The following is a 21980-nucleotide window of genomic DNA, read 5'->3' as shown; positions in this document are numbered from 1 at the left end:
CTTAACCAAGGGAGGACGCTGACGCTGACGCCTACGCTTAGGTGAGAAGTATAGCTCTCCTTATTCTTCGAATAGTCGAGCTAACAAGAGAGCCAAGATGGCCCTATCCTCACCTGATTAAAATGATCAACAAGTCAATGGATATTAAGGAGGTTGCTGCTTGCAAGTAAGTGGTTGCCCAGTATTTTTTTGGTTGATAAAGAGGTTAGTCCATGTAAATAGAAATCATTAGTATTTCTAGGAAAGTCAAAACATTGTCAGGCGGTTCTTCCCAGGGAAAATGGATATGATGGCAATGGAAGCCTACTGTTGCTATGGAAGTAAAGTGTTGCTAAGTATGTCATTGGTTGGTATGGATGTAGGTAGTTGCTAAGGAAGTAAGTGGTTGCTAAGGTAGTTAGTAGGTAGTATTTAATTCATAACAAAAAAGTCATTGATTGCTATGGATGGAGGTTGTTTAAAAGGAAATTATTGGCTGCTTAAGATGTAGATGGTTGCTAAGGACGTTGTTGGTAGCAATGGAAGTCATTTGATACTAAGGAATTCAATGGTTGCTAATGGATGAAGGTAGTTGTTGCTTAGTAAACATTTGCAACGGTAGTCATTGGTTTCTAAGAAAACCATTGCTTGCTAAGAAATTCATTGAATACTAAGAAATAAGTAGATGCTAGGAAATTGTATTGTTGTTATGTGAGTCTCTGGTTGATAAGTAGGCCATTTAGTGCTAAGTAGGTCACTGGTTGCTGAGAAAATCATTGGTTGCGAAGGAAGTCATTGTTGGCTAAGGTAGTTAGTGGTTGCTAAAATAGTCAATAGTTGCTAAGAAAGGCATTGGTTGTTATAAAGGCAGTTGCTAAGGTAGTCTCTAGTTGCGTAGAAAGTCATTCGCACCTAAGTAAGTCATTGGTTGCTATGGATGAAGGTTGTTGGCTAGGAAATCATGTGTTGCAAAGAATGTGCTTGGTTGCTAAAGAAATCATTGATTGCTAAGGATGTCACTTGGTTGCTATGGATTTAGGAAGTTGTTAAGAAGTAGTTACTAAGAAAGTCATTGGATGAAAAAAACTCATTGGTTGCTAAAGAAGTCATCAGTTACCAAGAAGGTCATTGGTTACAATTGGTTGCTTAGTAACTGGTTGGTAAGAAAGTCATTGATTGCTTAGCAATTAATTGGTTGCTTAAGAGGTAGCTAGTTGTTAAGGAAGAAAATGGTTGCTAAGTAAACTAGAGCTTTTTAGAAAAAGTGCTTGCCTCCCCCACTGTCTGTTTGGAAGTGAGGAATAATCAATGATGGACATGAAATATGTACTTTTGCACTGGAGGCAAACAAACAAAGGGGTCATCTGCTGGTCATGACCAACCTGCATACCAAGAATGAAGTTTACCTGTGTCAAAGCGTTCTTTATTTAGTGAGCGGAAAAAAATGTGACATACGGACTGGTGGCCAACATATTTTTCACTTTAAAGATTACGGACCCTAATGAATCGGTAAATATCAGGTAATGTCGGTAAATATCGTAGTAAACACGAAGGCCCTCTCGCCTTCTTTCGCTATTCGCCGTAATACCTATTTTTAGTATAATTTTGTCACTTGAAAGGGTATTTTACACTGTGACGTCATTATTTCGGAAACTCCAATATGGCGGCACGCATACGCGATTGTCGTGGTCGTTTGACTAAAAAAGCAAATACAATAAATTACGCAAAACCCGAGAGAATTATTGTTGAACATAATTATGCAACGGACAGTTTTGTTCGAAGTGGTGATTCTACTCAACGGATTACTAGCCAAAATCACATTAAACCGTGGAAAATTGGGCGGCGAATTGTGTAACTATGCGTTCTATCAGAAAAGGCCTTGGTGGATATTTGTATGTCCAATGTCAAAATGTAGACTGTGCATTTGTGAACTGTGTACCGTATTGGAAAACCCATAGGATAAAATCAGGGAAATTGGGAATGCCTTCCTCTGATGTAAACAGGTAAATATAAAACTGAGTGGTTTGTTTGATGTTTACATAAATGTATTGCTCTGAGCACCAAACTTGTTTTATCTACTCAAACTTTATTATGTACATGAGAAATATATCAAGTAAAAGGTGGCAGACATGAATAATTTTTGAATTACCTATTGCTATCACATTTGTCCATGTTCAATCTGTGCGTCAAAGTATAGAAATGTTCACAAATTTGATAGCAAATGTGAAGGGGCCTTAGCTTAGTCGGTAGTCTAGAGCTGTGGAACTGTATTTCGAGGGTCCCGGGCTCATGTCCTGGTCAGCATGCACATTTTTCTCAACTTCAATGACCTTGTGAAATGTGTGACCACTAGTCTCTCATATGTCTTCAGTTAGTCACCTTGGTTACATATCTTATCAACATTTAAGACCTTTGGCATAAAACTTAATACAATAGATAATTAATTATATTTACTCATTTCCAGCTATGATTGACAGTGTTGGTGGACCAACAAAGGTCAACAACATGCTTTCAACCCTCAACATACAACATTGGCTAATAATAAGCTGAAAAAATGGGCAGGAGAAGCTGTCGAGTCAGTGGCGTCAAAATCAACAAAACAAGCTGCTCAAGATGCTTTCCATATGGAAATACAGTGTGAAATGGATGACATATAGACAAATGATTCTGCATGATCTCACAATATGTTTTACTGATAATCGATCGGGTTTTTAAACTGTATAAGCTGTCACCTATAATATATAATGTGACCCAGCTGTCTATTCTGTCAATTGTTAGTCTGAAATGCATGACCCTGTTTAATGAGATCAGCAGTCAGTATGGTCTGAAAATATAGCAGTCTGTAGCAGAATAATGCACTGGAATTATTACAGCGACACCTAGCTGTAAGCGGTAAACAGTTGATATATACGGATTATAATTAGTCAAATTTGTAAATGATAGAAGACAATGCCTTAGGGATTTGCAAATTACTGTATAAATATATATATATTATATAACACTGCCTTTTAATATTTCAGGATGCTACTCAAAACTGACATGCAAGACAATGACTGGTCAGATGTTGAGGAGAAGCCATCAAGTCAACATGAGCCATCAAGTCAACAGAATAAACCATCAAATCATAATGCTAAAAATCTGGGAACATTACAAGCTCTTGTTGCCTGTGGTGTGTGCAAATTGGCCACATTGCTAGTTCTGGCCTGAACTTGAATAGTCTCTAGAAAATATTTCTCCGACAGGGGGAAGAATTGGTTTACGTAACACATTTACTTGTAAGAAATCAGAAGCGTGTAACTAATACAAAAAACATGCTAGAAAGTGTGATACCAAAACTTGTTGAATATTTTAAAAAATAATGTGGTAATCATGTGATTACAGGTTTTTGTGGACTATGATACTGTTTGTTGATAAGGTCAATTTTTATTAGACATTTGTGAAGTTTATTATTCTTAACTACATGCAAATAGCTGCTACACGCATTTGAATCAATACAACATTTAATTAAAGTAAACATTTATCAGAATTATAAATTTGTTATAAGAATTAATTTTTGAAAGGTTATATTGCCTTTTAGAAATGCTTGTTTGCTATAATTATATAACCCTCCTCTAGTGGCTTTGGTCATTCATACTAGGCCATATATAACCTTTCAAAAATCTTTATAATAGTAATTTAGTCTTTGTTCAATGTTCTATCCATTTCTCTATAGCATATTATATTTGCAGTGTTCAATGTACCTGTCAAATGTGTGTGACAGCATTTCTAATGTCAAATGTTCTATTGTTATTTCCCACAACACTAGTAAAATTTAATTTATTTAATAATTTCCTGGTTAAATCCATTTCAAAAGTGTTTTTAATATTTCAATAAAGTTTTGGACAACCCTTAGATGACTTACAGGGCTTTTTTGCCTTCTTTAACAGACGCCGATATTCGGCGTCTTCCCAATTGAAAAAAATCAACCTTTTTCCAAATTTCACAGAGCAAATTTCCCAAAATTATCCATTTTCCCAATGCAAAATCGTCATGTTTTCTTTATTATTTTGTTTTTGTTTTTTCGGCAAGAACTTCCGCTGCGCATGCGCGCGCAACTTGTACTTTCGTTTTCACTACGTTCAATTACAAGGGGAATCACTCTGACTTAATTCCTTGCAAGAATTTATAAATAAAACGATGTCGCACAACAGCAAGTATTATAAAAAATCGCTAAAACGATTGAAGCCCGATCGATCGCTGTTTGACTGTGGCGTCACAGTGAAGGGAAAGGTTAGTATATGAACCAAAATTTATAATTATTGTTGATTTTGTAGATGTTTAAAGATCGTAAAAAATGAAAAAAATACCATATGGTCGAGTAACGGTTTCATAGGTTTTGGCGCATGAGAAAAGTTTTTACGATTTATGCACTTATGCGGATAGCGTGCAATAAGCCAGAGTTCACAGAGAATGCCTATGAATGTTTAATTGACAATTTCAAGTTTGCAAAAAACAGAGAGCTTGTCCTGTGAACTTTCAGTGTCTGAAGAAATAAATGCTAACAGTTTTCTGTTTTGTTTATTTTTATGCTGATGACTTGCAACAAACGAGTATTAGCAGGCAAATACTTTGAATGATTGATTAACAATTTAATGATGGGTGCCAAACTATTTGAACTTTAACCTGTCAGTAAGTGAAATTTAAGCGAAAACAAATCTGTTTGCCTTCTAAAGCTTGTTTATTTAATGATATATGTCTAAAGAATACATATTTCCCAATTTCAAAAAAAATGTGCGTTTTCTTCCCAATTTCAGCATTTTACGCGCTAATTTTCCCAAAATGGAAAGGCTAGGGTGTCTTCCCAATTTGGGCTAAAAAAGCCCTGACTTATAATGTTGTCCTTACTCTAACAGACATTTAAAATTCAAGATGTTGATTATAATTCAAATTCAACTTATTTCCAACTAATTTCGGACAATTTGAAAACTGACACCTATTTTGTTGAGCAAGCTATGAAATGAGTTAGCCGTGGTAAAATCTCCTGATATTTGGCCATTAGTTTTCTTGAATGTTATAGATAATTAATATCAATTTTATTTTCATTGAACTTAAACTGATTTCTTTTAAAAAGTAGAAAATAATAGCACATGATTTTAGTTTTTGGACAAAATAGGCATTGTCGGAGCTCTTTTTGAAGCACTTATGATACTAAAAAATAAAAAGATTAACATATTTTAGCTTTTAGATTTTTATTTTCATTAGAGTGATGAAAGTTCACTATTTAACATAGATTTGGATATTCTTCAATAATAATTTTAAAAAATAGACATGGTTTTGTAACATAGGTATCCTTTTTTTCTGCATTTTCCGAGGTTGCGGGGTACTATGGTCAAATATGAATATCTCAAGTTAAACATGGTAAACTATGTTTTAAATCTGGAAATAAGTTGCTTTAATAATATTTATTTGAATGAGATAAGTTTCCATTAAATTGTTGATAGTGCCGATTAGTGTCCGTAATCCTTAAAGCTGCACTCTGCACAGATTGAAGGTTTTGTCAACATTTTTATTTTTTGCCTTGGAACGAGCCAATTTTTGCGAAAATCCATGGAAACTAGTTACATAAGACTGCTGACAAAAAATTAGATCGCAGATTTTTATATTTAAATTCAAAAATTGTTTTGATTGTATCTCGATGAAACTTATACAGTATCTAGATATCCATTAGAACTCAGTTCTTTTTGAAAACCAGCCAGATCTGCCCATGCATACCTAGATTATGGGTCTTGAAAGTATAAAAAAATGCTATTTTTAGCCAAGTCTATTTTTAGCCAAGTCTACTTGAGCGAAGTCTATTTTTAGCCAAGTTTACATGTAAAGTCACAATTGCTTGTGAAGGTTTGTTCAAATATGCCCCTGGGGTCATTACTGTCCCCCCTCCCCACGGAGATCATCCTGCAAGGGGCTAGTGCAGCAACACAAAGAACCTCGGCGGAGGCCCCGGGAAGAGTTCTCTTTTCTTTGTAAGGGAAGGACCCCCCCCCCCCTTAAATTGGGAAATGTTAAAAACCTTTTTGTCTGAAACCACTATGCAAATCCTTGCTATTTTGAACAAGGCTTTATTTAGTGGTCCACTACCATGGTTGTTCAAATTATGCCCCTTGGGTCAACACTGGCACTGCCCTGGGTGTCACAATTTTCCTAGAGACTTATTTAAGAAATATTTTCAAAATCTTCTTGTTTCAAATTTCAAACCACAAGGCCCATACCTTTGATATTTGTTGTGGAGCATCATATGATGCATTTGAAAACATTTGAAATAATGCCCCTTGGGCAAAAGTTGGCCCCACCCCTTTTGACTTACTTTTTAATTTTTAAAGCTACAGTAATGAAATTTTGACCATGAGAACAGTTTTGCAAACAAGCATTAATGTTGTCCTCGGATGTCCTCGACATTGACCTTTGACCGACTTTTTATTTTTAAAGCTACAGAAATGAAATTTAGACCATGAGTACAGTTATGAAAGCAAATCCTTTTTCTCTCATATTACCTTTACTTGGCACATATTAAAATAGTTCATGCAACTAATCTGCTATCAACACTTCCTGTCCTCAGATGTTGAACGTGCAACGTTTTCAGCTAACCCAAACACAAAAAGTGAACTATATATTTGTTGCCTATTACTCAAACGTACATGCTCTGGATTAAAAATGACCACAAGAGCCATGCCAGTAGAGCATAGGCCCTTTTGGGCCTCTTGTTAAGTTATTGAGTGGAAACCATTTTTTACTCACGGTCACTGCGACCTATACCTCAGCTTTGACCTTTGACCCACTGATCCTTAATTCAAAAGGGGTCATCTACTTATCATGAACAACTAGCATACCAAGTATGAAGTTCCTAGGTGGAAGCATTCTTAAGTTTTTCAGCGGAAACTCGTTTTTCGTCCTAAGGTCACTGCGACCTGGAACTTCAAATTAGTTATCTCAAAATCAATAGGGGTCATCTACTGGTCATGACCAATTGGTATATAAAGTATAAAGTCCCTGGGTGCAAGCATTTTTTAGTTCTTGAGCAAAAACCGTTTTCTCACCTCAAGTTCAATGCGACCTTAACCTTAGACCTACTGATCCCTAAATCAATAGGGGTCATCAACTATTCATAACCAACTGGCATACCAAGTATGAAGTTCCTGGATGCAAGTGTTCTTTAGTTATTGAGCTGAAATCATTTTTCAGCTTTCGGTCACCATCAACATAATTATCGTTACTCACTTAAAGGTCACCGCAACCTTAACCTTTGACCTAGTGATCTCAAAATCAAAATGGGTCATCTACTGGTCATGACCAACTTGCATACCAGTGTGACAATCTTGGGTCTTAGCATTCTCTAGTTATTGAGTGGAAACAAAACATGATGCCTTGACTGACGGACGGACTGAGGGACAGACAGGGCAGAAGGGGGGAGACATAATCATTTGTTGCTTATTATGTAAGTCAATGGATGCTAAGGAAGACATTTGTTGCTTAGGAAGCCAGCGGTTGCTAAAAAAAGTCCTTGATTGCTTTGGATGTAGGTAGTTACTAACCACTCCATAAGGCTACATACCAAATATCAAGATTTTGAGCCTTGCGGTTTCAGAAGACTTTCAAAATTTTTACTAAAAGTATAAAGAAAATTTCAGAAGACTTTCAAAGATTTCACTAAAAGTATAAAGAAAGCCAGGGACTCTTTAAGTTGTGGCCAGCTTTTTCTACAGGGATATTATTTAAACAAGTTTGGTAAAAACCACAACATGAGGCTACATACCAAATATTAATGGTCTTGGTTAAGCAGTTTCTAAATATTAATATAGAAGTATATGGCAAACCTGGGAACCCAAGGGCAGGCCAGCTTTGACCCAAGGGACATATTTTGAAAACTCTTGGTAAAGGACAATTACATGATGCTACATAACAAATATCAAGAGTATGCACTTAGCAGTTTCAGATAAAAATATTTGCATATATAAGTATATAGAAAAACTCCTGGGGCAAGGCCAGCTTTGACCCCAGGGGCATTTTTTTAAACAATTCTGTCAAAGATACACTACATCATGTTAGATACCAAATATCAAACGTCTGGGCAAAGTGGTTTCTGAGAAGATTTGACCTCTGGAACATAATTTAAACAAAAAGTAAAGCCTTTTAAAGGACCACTACATGGGGCTACATACCAAATATCAAGGGTCTTCTGTGCTTTCAGTTTCAGAGAAGATTTTCTATATAACTAGAGCTATCACTGAAGGTGATTAATACCCCCCAACGCTGCCTCTCATTATGATTTATCATTGTATGAAGTTTTGTGCAATTCCATCAAGTAGTTTTCAAGTTACTGTACGGACAATAGTTTGACAACAAAAAAAAACACCGAAAAAGGCAATAACTCTGTAATTTGCTAAAATAGTGTAATGATTCATGAACACTGAACTCCTTCTCATTGTGCTGTACCATTGTATAAAGTTTTATTACATTTGATCCGGTAGTTTTCAAGTAGCTCCGGACAAGAAAGAAGTAACAAAGGGCAATAACTCTGTAATTGGCTGAAATAGAATTGCAGTTCCTGTACACTGCACTTCCTCTCAATATGATCTATCACTGTATGAAGTTTTATTAAATTCCATCCAATAGTTTTCAAGTTATGCTCCGGACAAGAAAAAGTAACAAAGGGCAGTAACTCCATAATTAGCTGTAATAGAATTGCGGTTCCTGTACACTGCACTTCCTCTCATTATGATCTATCACTGTATGAATTTTTATTAAATTCCAAAGTTATGCTCCGGACAAGAAAAAGTAACAAAGGGCAGTAACTCTGTAATTGGCTGAAATAGAACTGCACTTCCTATACACTGCACTCCCTCTCATTATGATCTATCACTGTATGAAGTTTTATTAAATTCCATCCAATAGTTTTCAAGTTATGCTCCGGACAAGAAAAAGTAACAAAGGGCAGTAACTCTGTAATTAGCTGAAATATAATTGCGGTTCCTGTACACTGCACTCCCTCTCATTTTGATCTATCACTGCATGAAGTTTTATTAAATTCCATCCAATAGATTTCAAGTTATGCTCTGGACAAGAAAATGTAACAAAGGGCAGTAGCTCTGTAATTAGCTGAACTAGAATTGCAGTTCCTGTACACTGCACTTCCTCTCATTATGATCTATCACTGTTTGAAGTTTTATTAAATTCCATCCAATAGTTTTCAAGTTATGCTTTGAAAAGAAAAAGAAACAAAGGGCAGTAACTCTGTAATTAGCTGAAATAGAATTGCGGTTCCTGTACACTGCACTCCCTCTCATTATGATCTAACACTGTATGAAGCTTTATTAAATTCCATCCAATAGTTTTCAAGTTATGCTCCGGACAAGAAAAAAGTAACAAAAGGCAGTTACTCTGTAACTGGCTGAAATAGAGTTATGGTTCTTGTGCACTGCACTTCCTCTCATTGTGCTTTACCATTGTAATAAGTTTTAATAAATTGCATCTAGTAGTTTGCAAGTTAATGTCTGGAAAAATATTTGACAGCAAAAAAAAACAAATAAAGGGCAATAACTCAGTAATTAGCTAAAGTAGAGTTATGGTTCTTGAACACTGCACTTCCTCTCATTGTGCTTTACCATTGTATGAAGTTCCAAAGAATTCCATCCAGTACTTTTCAATTTATACTCCGGACAAACAAAAGTAACAAAGGGCAATAACTCAGTAATAAGCAAGAAAATAGTTATGGTTATTGTACACTGCACTTCCTCTCATTATGCTCTATCATTGTATTAAGTTTAACCCAATTCCATCCAGTAGTTTTTAAGTTATGCTCCAGACAAGGTAAATTGCAACGGACCGACCGACGGACCGACCGACAAACCGATAAACTGACGGACATACGAACCGACCGACAAACCAAACGGCCCGACCACAGGGTGACTCCAATATACTCCCTTCAAACTTCCTTTGTCAGGAGTATAATGAATCACTACCTAAGGCTATATACCAAATATCAAACGTCTTGGCCATGCAGTTTCTGAGAAGATTTTCAAAATTTTACTTCATCAGTATATAAAAATCCTGGGACCCCCAAAGTGGGGCCAGCTTTGACCCCAAGGCCAAAATTTGATCATTCTTGTTAAAGGACCACTACATGAGACTACATACCAAATATCACGGGGTGGTCCTTGTAGTTTCAAAGAAAAAGATTTTCAAAATTTTACCATATTAGTCTATAGAAAACCTGGGGGTTGGGTCATCTTTGACCTAAGGCACTAAATTTGAACAAAGTGCTGGGATTTGAGGTTTCAGAGAAAATATTCATCAACATTACTATATAAATATATAGAATATAGTCATATAATGAAAACTAGCCTCACCTCCTGTCGGCCAATTTTTTTTAAGAATCAACATGGCTTGAAGTCATTTGATAAAGGGTCTCCTATGGAGCCTTGAGGGGAAATAAGTTTAAAATCTGGCTAGTGGTTTCTGAGGAGAAGATTTTCTAAGTTTTCCATATAGTCATACAGTGAAAACTAGCCCTGACCCCTGTCGGAAAAGTTTGTAATGACCCAACATGGCTTGAAGAAATTTGATAAAAGAATACCTTAAGAACATTTCTGTGAAACTATTTTGAAATCTGGCAAACAGTTTCTGGGGATAAGATATTCAAAGTTTTTCCTTTGCCATGGCAACCAGAGTTCTAAATAGAACCATCTTATTTTAAGGAATCTAGAGGAGGACCATCCAAGGTACATTCCTGTGAAATTTGGTTGCAATTGGCCTAGTGGTTTAGGAGGAGGTTATTTGAAGGAAAATGTTACCTACGGACAGTCTCCTATCACAAAAGCTCACCCTTGAGCACGAAGTGCTCATGTGAGCTAAAAAAACTGTATCATGAGATTTTTGGATAAAAGTTAACAACCTACTTAACCAAAAAGCTCCCACAAGGACAATTATGATCTTTTTTGGTGATTATGGAAAGAAGACTCATACTTAAGTAAGCAGCCTGATTCAATGTTCTTAGAAACCTGCAGAGAACATCTATTAAAAGATCTTACAGCCTTGAAAAAGCATTCCTCGACAGCAAACTTCTTCAAGCTACTGCACTCTGTGTACCCCACAGCCTTAATAGCGCCTTTCATCCGTAAACCCTGCTTCTTGGTAACCATATCCTTGTTAGACTCCTTGCCTCGTCTTGTGTCTGAAAGTTATATGCATAGGAATATCTGGTTTATGAACCATACAATGTGATATTCACATCATCCCTGTTACCATTTCGGCCTATACCAACAAGAGTATTGCTGAAAGCAATGGATGCTCTACATACAATTTTACAAAAACCTCTTCTTACTCTGTCTGGTCCTTTATTTAAAGAATTAGGTTGGTAATCTTTTGATAGCAGATGTAAATTTCATGTTGGTGTTATTATCTTTAAATGTTGGGCTCATGCCAACATATTTAAGCAAAGTAATTTCATTTACAAACAATACAAAATACTCATTAAGGTCCATTACCCACAAAAATATTAGTTCACTTTGCTACTATTCCAGTCCTAATTTGACAAGTGTCTATAACTAAATACTTTTAAAGCTTTATATAAAACATACCTTATTTAAGATTAATAAATGAATAATGAATACTTGTAGTTTTGTTATAAATGTCTGTTGCATTATAAGAATTGCTTATGATTGTTTGAATAATTTGCTTGTATGTGTAATAAATGATGATTATTTTGATTTAATTATTAAATTCCTGTATTCGTATGATCTCTATTTTGTCATAGTTGAAGACCACATTGTAAACAAGGTGAGAAGCAAGTGGGCTAACCACTGCACTAACCGGACAACCAGAACTTTTTAGGCCAACTTCAACTTTCATTGTATGGGAGGCTAGATTAGTACAAGCAGTCTTTTGAAACCTCTGTATTACTTAAATTAAACTGAAAACGGATATAAAATTTTCTCAATTTACCTTCTTTACATCCCACAAGAAGAATTGGAGTTTTGGGTTTACATTTCCGCAGTTCCGGGAGCCACTTGGTTTTAATACTGTTGAGTGAATTATGGCTACTGAGAGAAAAACACAGCAAAAAGACATCGGCGTCCTCATATGACTCAGGCCGTGTGTCATCATAGTCCTCCTGATTAACAAAAAATCAGAAAAGAACAAGAGATGTCAAACATTATGCCCCCCTGAGTGCCATGTTGTCGAGAATATTTGGACAATTGAATGAAACATGCATGGACTGAAATAACAGCTGATTTGTCATTGATATAAGATGCCTTTGAGGCAGTTTTAAGATTATGACTATTCAAAGTGTGAGGACAGAAAGTACAGTTTTCAATCATGTTCAGATGATAACTGATATCTGCAGATAAACATGTACCCTCTTAGCAGCAGGGAATAAGTAAATAACATAATTTTAATGACCAATATGAGTTGCGACCTTGACCTTTGACTCTTTGACCTCAAAATCTATAGGGGTCATATTCAGGTCAACCCCAACCTAAATGTCAAGTTTGAAGACCATGGGTGCAGGCATTGTTAACACACGGACAAATTTTTTGCATTTAAGGTCACTGTGACCTTGACCTTTGACCCAATGAGCCCTAAAATCAATAGAGGTCATCTACTGGGCAGGCCCAACCTTCATGTCCAGTTTTTTTACCATAGGTCCAGGAATGGTCAGGTTTGCATTCAAGGTCACTGTGACATTGACCTTTGATTGATGACTCCTATAAGTCAATGAGGGTCATCTACTGGTAAGGCCCAATCTTCATGTCAAGTTCGAGGGTCATAGGTGCAGGCATTGTCCAGTTATCACTCAGACAACCTTTTAGCATTCAAGGTCACTGTGACCTTGACCTTTGACCCGATGAGCCCTTAAATCAATAGGGGACATCTACAGGTCAGGCCCAACCTCCAAGTCAAGTTTGAGGGCCATGGGTGCAGGCATTGTCCAGTTATCACTCTGACAACCTTTTAGCTTTCACGGTCACTGTGACCTTGACCTTTGACCCAATGACTCATTAAATCAATAAAGGTCATGTACTTGTTAGGCCCAGCCACCGTGTTAAGATTGATGACCATTACTAAGGACCAGGGGTCATCTTCTGGTCACCCCCAACCTAAATGTCAAGTTTGAAGATCATGGGTGCAGGCATTGTCGAGTTAACACATGGTCAAACTTTTTGCATTTAAGGTCACTGTGACCTTGACCTTTGACCCAATGAGCCCTAAAATCAATAGAGGTCATCTACTGGGCAGGCCCAACCTTCATGTCAAGTTTTTTTACCATAGGTCCTGGAATTGTCAGGTTTGCATTCAAGGTCACTGTGACCTTAACCTTTGACCCCTTTTGCCAATGAGGGTCATCTACTGGAAAGGCCCAACCGCCAAGTCAATTTCGAGGGCCATTAGTGCAGGCATTATCCAGTTATCACTCGGACAACGCTTTAGCATTCAAGGCCACTGTGACCTTGACCTTTGACCAGATGAGCCCTAAAATCAGTAGGGGTCATCTACAAGTCAGGCCCAACCTCCAAGTCAAGTTTGAAAGCCATGGGTGCAGGCATTGTCCAGTTTTCACTCTGACAACCTTTAAGCATTCAAGGGCACTGTGACCTTGACCGTTGACCCAATGACCCCTTAAATGAATACTTGTTAGGCCTCAGCCACCATATTAAGTTTGATGACCATTACTAAGGTCCAGGCATTGTCGAGTTATCACTGGGACAAGCATTATCAACATTTTCCAGTTAAAGGTCACTGTGACCTTGAAAATCAACAGGGGTCTTCTTCTTGTCAAGTTTGATGACCATAGGTCCTGGAATGGTGGAGTTATCACTCAGACAAGCTTTGGTCTACAGACGAGCCGACCAACCGACCCACCGACCAACATGTGCAAAGCAATATCACCCTCTTATTCGAAGGGGGGCATAATAAGTTTAAAGGACATAAACAGTACATGCAGTATAGGACTTTTTTTACTAACAACAGATAAACAACAGATTGTGTCGCATATCAGGATGTTAGGCCTAAAGTTTCCACCATTTGGAAAGACACTCAAAATAAGATTTGCATAAATTGAACTATAATAATACATGTATGTAAATAACTATGATAACTTTGCCCTATATATATTTGTTCAGAAAATCTCCTAATCTGACACACACAAAAATAAACACTGTATGACTGAACACTCAATGAAAATGCATGCCTTTGATTTATTTTTAGACCAATGGAAAGTAAGATCATTCTTACATGGCCTTCAGTATCTGTGCACTTCACATGCATGGTGACATTGCCAACTTCAATGTCTTTCTCGTGAGGGATACGATTACACTCCATGGGTGTAAAGAGACTTGGAAACTGGCCGGTGGAGAACGTGATACACATGGACGTTTTCCCAACATTGTTGTCCCCAACAACTACAACCTGAACATCAGCTAAAATAATTTGTATAAAACATTCAACAATTCAAACTCATATGTAATTAACAATCAAAATTATTTTACAATTTAAGGTTTTGTCAAGGTTTTAAAAGGGACAGGGTGCTGCAGAATAGGGACAGGGTTCTATTGGAGAAAGGGCACATTTTATCAGGCTGTGAAAACATTACGCAGAGCTATAGATAATGTTTTACTTTAAGTAAACTAATGACTCCATATGTAATTCTGTAAAGCATAATTTACACTTTGGTTTCATTCAGTAAAGTGTAATAGCAATTGTTAATGTCTACTGGCACATTGAAGTGCAAACATGCATGTATTTTACATACACAATCCTAAAAGAAGACCTTTATTGATTAATAACACAACACAGTGTGTGCTGATAGGTTCAATATGGAAGTCATTTCTGTCCTATTTTTTGCGAGCATGGTGACAACATATATTTGCATATAATGCTATTAAAGGCAGTGAACAATTATTGTGGCATCATGAATTTAAAGCATTTCTGGATTAGTAGGATACTGTTATGTTGTTTGCATGTTTGTGTTTGGCAGAATTCAGTGCTCAAACAACTTTTGGATGGCTTTTTTCCACACTCTTTAGAAGAATAGCTTGGAGTAACCTGCCGGAGGAAAGTGGGGGTTTCCCATGGAGTGGACTGGAATAGTATTATGATCTGGACCACTTTTTCGCCAGAACCAATTATTTGCCCACCGGGTAAATTTGTTGTTAAGCAATTCCATTATGCTCGTTTATCATACAAACCATAGTTTATGTTCAAATGAAGCTTCAAAATTTAGATTTCTTTTAAGTAATTTATCAGCAATATTGAAATGGCACTATATATGGAAAATATTTCATCCCAAAATACTGATTAACAGAGCAACATGTTCAGATGAACAGAAAATGGAAAGAAATTTTTTTTTTGTAGTGTAACAGTTCAGAGGTAGCCAGCACAGTGACACTTTAAACATTCTCTCCAGGAATGTCCTTTTCCCTGATAAAAATTTTGATAAAATTCATTTACATTTGATTTATAATGATTTACATATATATAATCGGTGAGTGGGCAACAATGAAAAACAAAATGACTGATAAATGAAAATGCTGCTGGCTGAGCAGTTAATAGATGATGAAGTTTGATCACCAATGTGGTGCTGGTTAGTCAACTAGTTGTTAAATTATCACAGGTGTAACACGAGCATATACAGCTCTGTTAGTGACTTTGACTTCACAATAGGTTTCTAGAAAGCTATGTATCTGAGCTCCAACAGATGTGACTCTTTCGACTTATAGACACAGGATCCCCCATTTTCATCATGGGAGCCTTTTATACTGCTGCTAACATCACTACTTATAAGAACCTATTCTGATTTCAAGTATCTGCTAATATTCATTATGTAAATATTCACCATGCTATTTTTAGTTGCTTAAATGTCTTCAAGTCGTAATTAATCCTCAACATCTTTTGACATTCATATTCTATCTAAACAGTCTCCTCAAAAAGAATTGGAACGGCAAATGAAAGTAACCAAACACTGGAACTTTTGGGTACAATTTAACATGGGTTAAAGAAATTTGATAGAGGGTCACCTAAGGCTAAGGAATATTTCTGTTCAATTCAGAGGGGTGTCCTGGAAGTTCGCAGAATTGCAATATAATGGGGTATTCTGAAAACAAAAATTTGGCATAATAATATCTTATATTTTGTTATGCAAATGTATCTATATCAAACGATTACATTAAACAATATACCGGTATCCATAAATGGAAATACAAAACTACCATCCACTTCACTCCGGCACACGGATGACGTTAAAAAAGTCAACAACGTATATAGTACTTTATTGCCTTTCTCAACATAGTCTCCGCCCGTTATTACTTATTTCCTATCTGTCTGCCAATCCATTTATGGTAAATGTCTGCGTACCATCCACTGTCAAATGTTGACACGATCATCTGTGTCGTCTGTTGACAGTCAACACTTGTAGGGAAGCGTCGTCCCCGCAATTCCGCTTGATCTCCAGAAACACACAGAAGTCCATTGGGGCCAGATCGAGGCTGTACAGGGGATGTTCCAAAATCTCAAACCCCAAGACTTATTTCCAGCTGCGTGGAAGCTGCTCTATGTGCGGGGGCATTATCCTGGTGGAGAATAATGCGGTCAAGGTCCATATTCGGCTGTTTCATACTAATTGTGTGAAAGAGATACCACCGCAATACCTTGGACTAATATTGGGCATATACGGTCCGACCTGGAATGTGTAGTTGCAGAATCATGCCCTCGTTCCATGAAGAAAATATTTATTTCTTTTCCAAGGCTTTTTGGCACTCTAGTTTTCTTTGGTGGGTGTGTTCCGAGAGTTTTCCAAACAGAGGTCAGTACTTTGGTTTCAGAGTTGTAGAAATAGAGCCACGTCTTAGCCGTTGTGATTATGCGACTTAAAAATTCTTCTCCCTCCCTGTCGTAACGTTGAAGAAAGACAAACGAACAGGCCATGCGTTGTTCCATTTCCGCTTCTTTTATCAAACGAGGCACCCAAAGTGTGCTTCTTTGGACAATCCTAGTTCATTTGTTAATATTTCGTCTACAGTAGTCTGTTTAAGTTGAACAAAGTCTTCTGCTATGCTTCTCCATGTTGCTCAGCTCATGGACTCTCTCCACGTTTACAGCTAATACCATTGATGGGCGTCCAGTCCTGTTGTCATCCTCAATCTACAGTCTTCCATGCCGAAACCGCTCATGCCATATGCAAACATATAAGTATCTTTCATGTGTTTCCGGTTCGGATAGAGTAATCCGACCCAAGGGCACGGGCGGTAACGAGGCTTGCCGAGTTACCTGCCATGCAGCGTTCCCAGGGAAATTTTTAGGACCATACTTTTTACCCTGACCGTACTTTTTTTTTGCCCCATAATCGATTATTGTAGACCCGAGGAGTCCCGGGAGAACGGTACTGGATATGAAACAAGAGCACCGCGAAACGGAGCATTATACGCCCGAAGAAGATTCGGCTTGAGGTCCTTTTAATGTAGTGATGATTTGTATAAAGTTATTTGAAAATCGCTTTATTAGTTACCAAGTTATGGCCCGGACACGGAATTGCTAACGGACGAGTAACAAAGATGTGGCCCGGACACAGAATTGCTAAAGCCCCCATGGTGATTCTAGTCTTTGAGGTATGGACCTGGAAATTGCGCGCGACACATCCTTTTAATGTAGTGATGATTTGCATAAAGTTATTTGAAAATCGCTTTATTAGTTACCAAGTTATGGCCCGGACACCGAATTTCTAACGGACGAGTTACAAAGATGTGGCATGGACACAGAATTGCTAACGCCCCCCCATGGTGATTCTAGTCTTTGAGTTATGGCCTGGACATGGAATTGCTAACGTCCCCCCATGGTGATTCTAGACTTTGAGGTATGGACCTGGAAATTCCATGTGACACATCCTTTTAATGTAGTAATGATTTGTATAAAGTTATTTGAAAATCACTTTATTAGTAACAAAGATGTGGCCCGGACACAAAATGGCTAACGCCCCCCCCCCCATTGTGATTCTAGTCTTTGAGGTATGGACCTGGAAATTGCACGCGACGCATCCTTTTAATGTAATGATGCTTTGTATAAAGTTATTTGAAAATGACTTTATTAGTGACCAAGTTGTGGCCCGGACACGGATTTGCTAACTAACCCCCATGGTGATTCTAGTCTTTGAGGTATGGACCTGGAAATTGCGCGCGACACATCCTTTTAATGTAGTGATGATTTGTATAAAGTTATTTGAAAATCACTTTATTAGTTACCAAGTTATGGCCCGGACATGGAATTGCTAACGGACGAGTAACAAAGATGTGGCCCGGAAACAGAATTGCTAACGCCCCCCCATGGTGATTCTAGTCTTTGAGGTATGGACCTGGAAATTGCGCGCGACACATCCTTTTTATGTAGTGATGATTTGTATAAAGTTATTTGAAAATCGCTTTAATAGTTACCAAGTTATGGCCCGGACACAGAATTGGTAACGGACGAGTAACAAAGATGTGGCCCGGACACAGAATTGCTAACGCCCCCCATTGGTGATTCTAGTCTTTCAGTTATGGCCTGGACATGGAATTGCTAATGTCCCCCCCACATGGTGATTCTAGACTTTGAGGTATGGACCTGGAAATTCCGTGTGACACATCCTTTTAATGTAGTGATGCTTTGTATAAAGTTATTTGAAAATCACTTTATTAGTAACAAAGATGTGGCCCGGACACAGAATTGCTAACGCCCCCCCCCATGGTGATTCTAGTGTTTGAGGTATGGACCTGGAAATTGCGCGCGACACATCCTTTTAATGTAATGATGCTTTGTATAAAGTTATTTGAAAATGACTTTATTAGTGACCAAGTTGTGGCCCGGACACGGATTTGCTAACGCACCCCCATGGTGATTCTAGTCTTTGAGGTATGGACCTGGAAATTGCGCGCGCCACATCCTTTTAATGTAGTGATGATTTGTATAAAGTTATTTGAAAATCGCTTTATAAGTTACCAAGTTATGGCCCGGAAACAGAATTGCTAACGCCCCCCATGGTGATTCTAGTCTTTGAGGTATGGACCTGGAAATTGCGCGCGACACATCCTTTTAATGTAATGATGCTTTGTATAAAGTTATTTGAAAATGACTTTATTAGTGACAAAGTTGTAACGCCCCCCCCCCCATGGTGATTCTAGTCTTTGAGGTATGGACCTGGAAATTGCGCGCGACACATCCTTTTAATGTAATGATGCTTTGTATAAAGTTATTTGAATATCACTTTATTAGTGACAAAGTTGTGGCCCGGACACGGAATTGCTAACGCACCCCCATGGTGATTCTAGTCTTTGAGGTATGGACCTGGAAATTGCGTGCGACACATCCTTTTAATGTAGTGATGATTTGTATAAAGTTATTTGAAAATCGCTTTATTAGTTACCAAGTTATGGCCGGGAAACAGAATTGCTAACGCCCCCCCATGGTGATTCTAGTCTTTGAGGTATGGACCTGGAAATTGCGCGCGACACATCCTTTTTATGTAATGATGTTTTGTATAAAGTTATTTGAAAATGACTTTATTAGTGACAAAGTTGTAACGCCCCCCCATGGTGATTCTAGTCTTTGAGGTATGGACCTGGAAATTGCGCGTGACACATCCTTTTAATGTAATGATGCTTTGTATAAAGTTATTTGAAAATCACTTTATTAGTGACAAAGTTGTGGCCCGGACACGGAATTGCTAACGCACCCCCATGGTGATTCTAGTCTTTGAGGTATGGACCTGGAAATTGCGCGCGACACATCCTTTTAATGTAATAATGATTTGTATAAAGTTATTTGAAAATGAATTTATTAGTGACAAAGTTGTGGCCCGGACACGGAATTGCTAACGCACCCCCATGGTGATTCTAGTCTTTGAGGTATGGACCTGGAAATTGCGCGCGACACATCCTTTTAATGTAGTGATGATTTGTATAAAGTTATTTGAAAATCGCTTTATTAGTTACCAAGTTATGGCCCGGACACAAAATTGCTAACGGACGGACAGACGGACAGACGATGGAGGCCATAACATAATACGACCCTTCGGGCGTATAAAAACCCATGCTATCTGACAAAGATATTTAAACAGGGCTTTCAATGGACCTCTCGTGAGATACCGTCAATAACCCGAAGTTCGCAAGTAAGTGTCACCTTTCACCCGAGAGAATTTCAGTGCAAGAGTCGTTAGTCCTGAAACTGAAGATCAATGGGGCCGCAAACCATGTGCTGAATGTTTGTTTATTCAACTGTCAATAACAATTAAGGCCCGAAGTGACAAGTGAACAACCCTGTCAATTAACAGCAGTCAAACTCAATGTCGTGAATAACTCTGCCATTATGTAAATGGATACCTTCGGCAGTTTTAGCTAACTTCGAACAACAATGTTTTTATATCAACAATAGAAATGATATTTACCGTAATTCAATTTCACCTATAAGCTAAAAATTAAAGATAAATCTTGGAAGTTTGTAAATGCATAAAAAAAATAAACAATTTTCGTCTAGCTCTCCTGCGCATGCACATGGTCCAAAAAGCGCGGGAAACAGATGCTTTTATGTTTACTTCCTGTCAATTTTAATGAAAGTGAAAGGAGAACTATTTGACGTAAATCCTGGTCTATCTACAGTTAAGTTCTATTACGTAACATGTTGATTGCTCTGCCATTTTTATAAAGGAACAATAAAGGGATATTGACAATACGAACTCTGAATGTTTTTGTATACTTCCGGAAGAATCCTAAGGTGAAAATGAAACTGAAAGTAAAAGCAAGAAAAATGTCATCGCATATCGGATTTTGACAAGGAAGTATCGGATAACATAACACATAATACATTCATCTTTTTAACTCAACACTTACCGGTACAACTTCGATAACATTGAAATATATCGCCAGTTTTCGTAACAGATCGCTACAAACATCTAACATATTTTGGTGGCCAGTACAGGATGTTGCTATTTTTAGTAACAAAGGTATTTCCCCGCTATTTATAGGTTCTGCATTATAGTATTTTGAACTAGATGATTTATATTGTTGTTTATTAAATAAATAAAATTGGAGATTTTTTCAACAAACAAGTCTTAAAGTTAAGTCATTTGATCCTACTCAAGGGAGCTGATAGTACTGTACTATTGCTTACAGACAATACATTCAACATTCCGATCCAAAGGTTTATATAAAAAAAATATAAAAAAATCCCTACCTACCTACCCTTAGGATTTTGAGGCCCATGACCAGAAACAAGAACCTTTTTTTTTTGGCCTAACTCGCAGTAATTTTAAATCACTATTGATGTCAAATAGTTCCTTAAAAAATTGCGTATTATGATCTTCAATTTTAATTTAAAGTCTTGCATACTTATATATCTGATTGCGCTTTATTGAAATGGCAAAATATACTTTTCATAAACCATACAATAAACAAGAGGGCCATGGTGGCCCTAAATCGCTCACCTGAGTAAAAGAGTTTGTAATCAATATAGCTTGATATTTGTTCTCAAAGAATATTGAAAACATACTGGTCAAACATGTTGCCTGGATAATCACTGACAGGATTTGTCAGAGTTCCTTGCACACTGACTGGACTTGTCACAGTTTCCTGCACACTGACAGGACTTGTCGATAGACTGAACACTGACAGGATTTTGTATAGTGGCATGCACACTGACAGGACTTGATGATTGACTGTACACTGACAGAATTTGATTCTCATACCTGCACACTGACAGGACTTTGTTCAGTTGCCTGCACACTGACAGGACTTTGTTCAGTTGCCTGCGCACCACAATGACAGGACTTGATAATTGACTGCACACTGACAGCACTTGGTACAGATACCTGCACATGGACAGGTTATTTTTCAGTTGCCTGCACACTGACAGGACTTGTTCATTTGCCTGCACACTGACAGGACTTCATTCAATTGCCTGCACACTGACAAAACTATGTTCAATTGCTTGCACTCTAAAATAGCTTT

The 21980-nt window shown here is 37.5% G+C and overlaps 1 protein-coding gene across 3 annotated transcripts in view; it reads right to left on the bottom strand.

Annotated features, from left to right (window-relative positions):
• The window catches only part of LOC128214456 (rho-related GTP-binding protein RhoA-D-like), a 79062-nt gene that overhangs the window by 44771 nt on the left and 12311 nt on the right, over nucleotides 1-21980 (bottom strand). For all 3 annotated transcript variants that reach the window (XM_052920936.1, XM_052920934.1, XM_052920935.1), the window contains exons 2-4: nucleotides 14248-14432; nucleotides 11956-12124; nucleotides 11043-11185 (exon numbers count right to left, since the gene is read on the bottom strand). In XM_052920936.1, the coding sequence (XP_052776896.1) occupies nucleotides 11043-11185; nucleotides 11956-12124; nucleotides 14248-14432 (497 nt within the window). The remainder of the gene's footprint in view (nucleotides 1-11042; nucleotides 11186-11955; nucleotides 12125-14247; nucleotides 14433-21980) is intronic.

Source organism: Mya arenaria, chromosome 13, assembly GCF_026914265.1.
Source record: "Mya arenaria isolate MELC-2E11 chromosome 13, ASM2691426v1".
Lineage (NCBI taxonomy): Eukaryota > Metazoa > Mollusca > Bivalvia > Myida > Myidae > Mya > Mya arenaria.
Note: the sequence above shows the minus strand (reverse complement) of the source record. Positions and strands in the feature narration are given on the sequence as shown.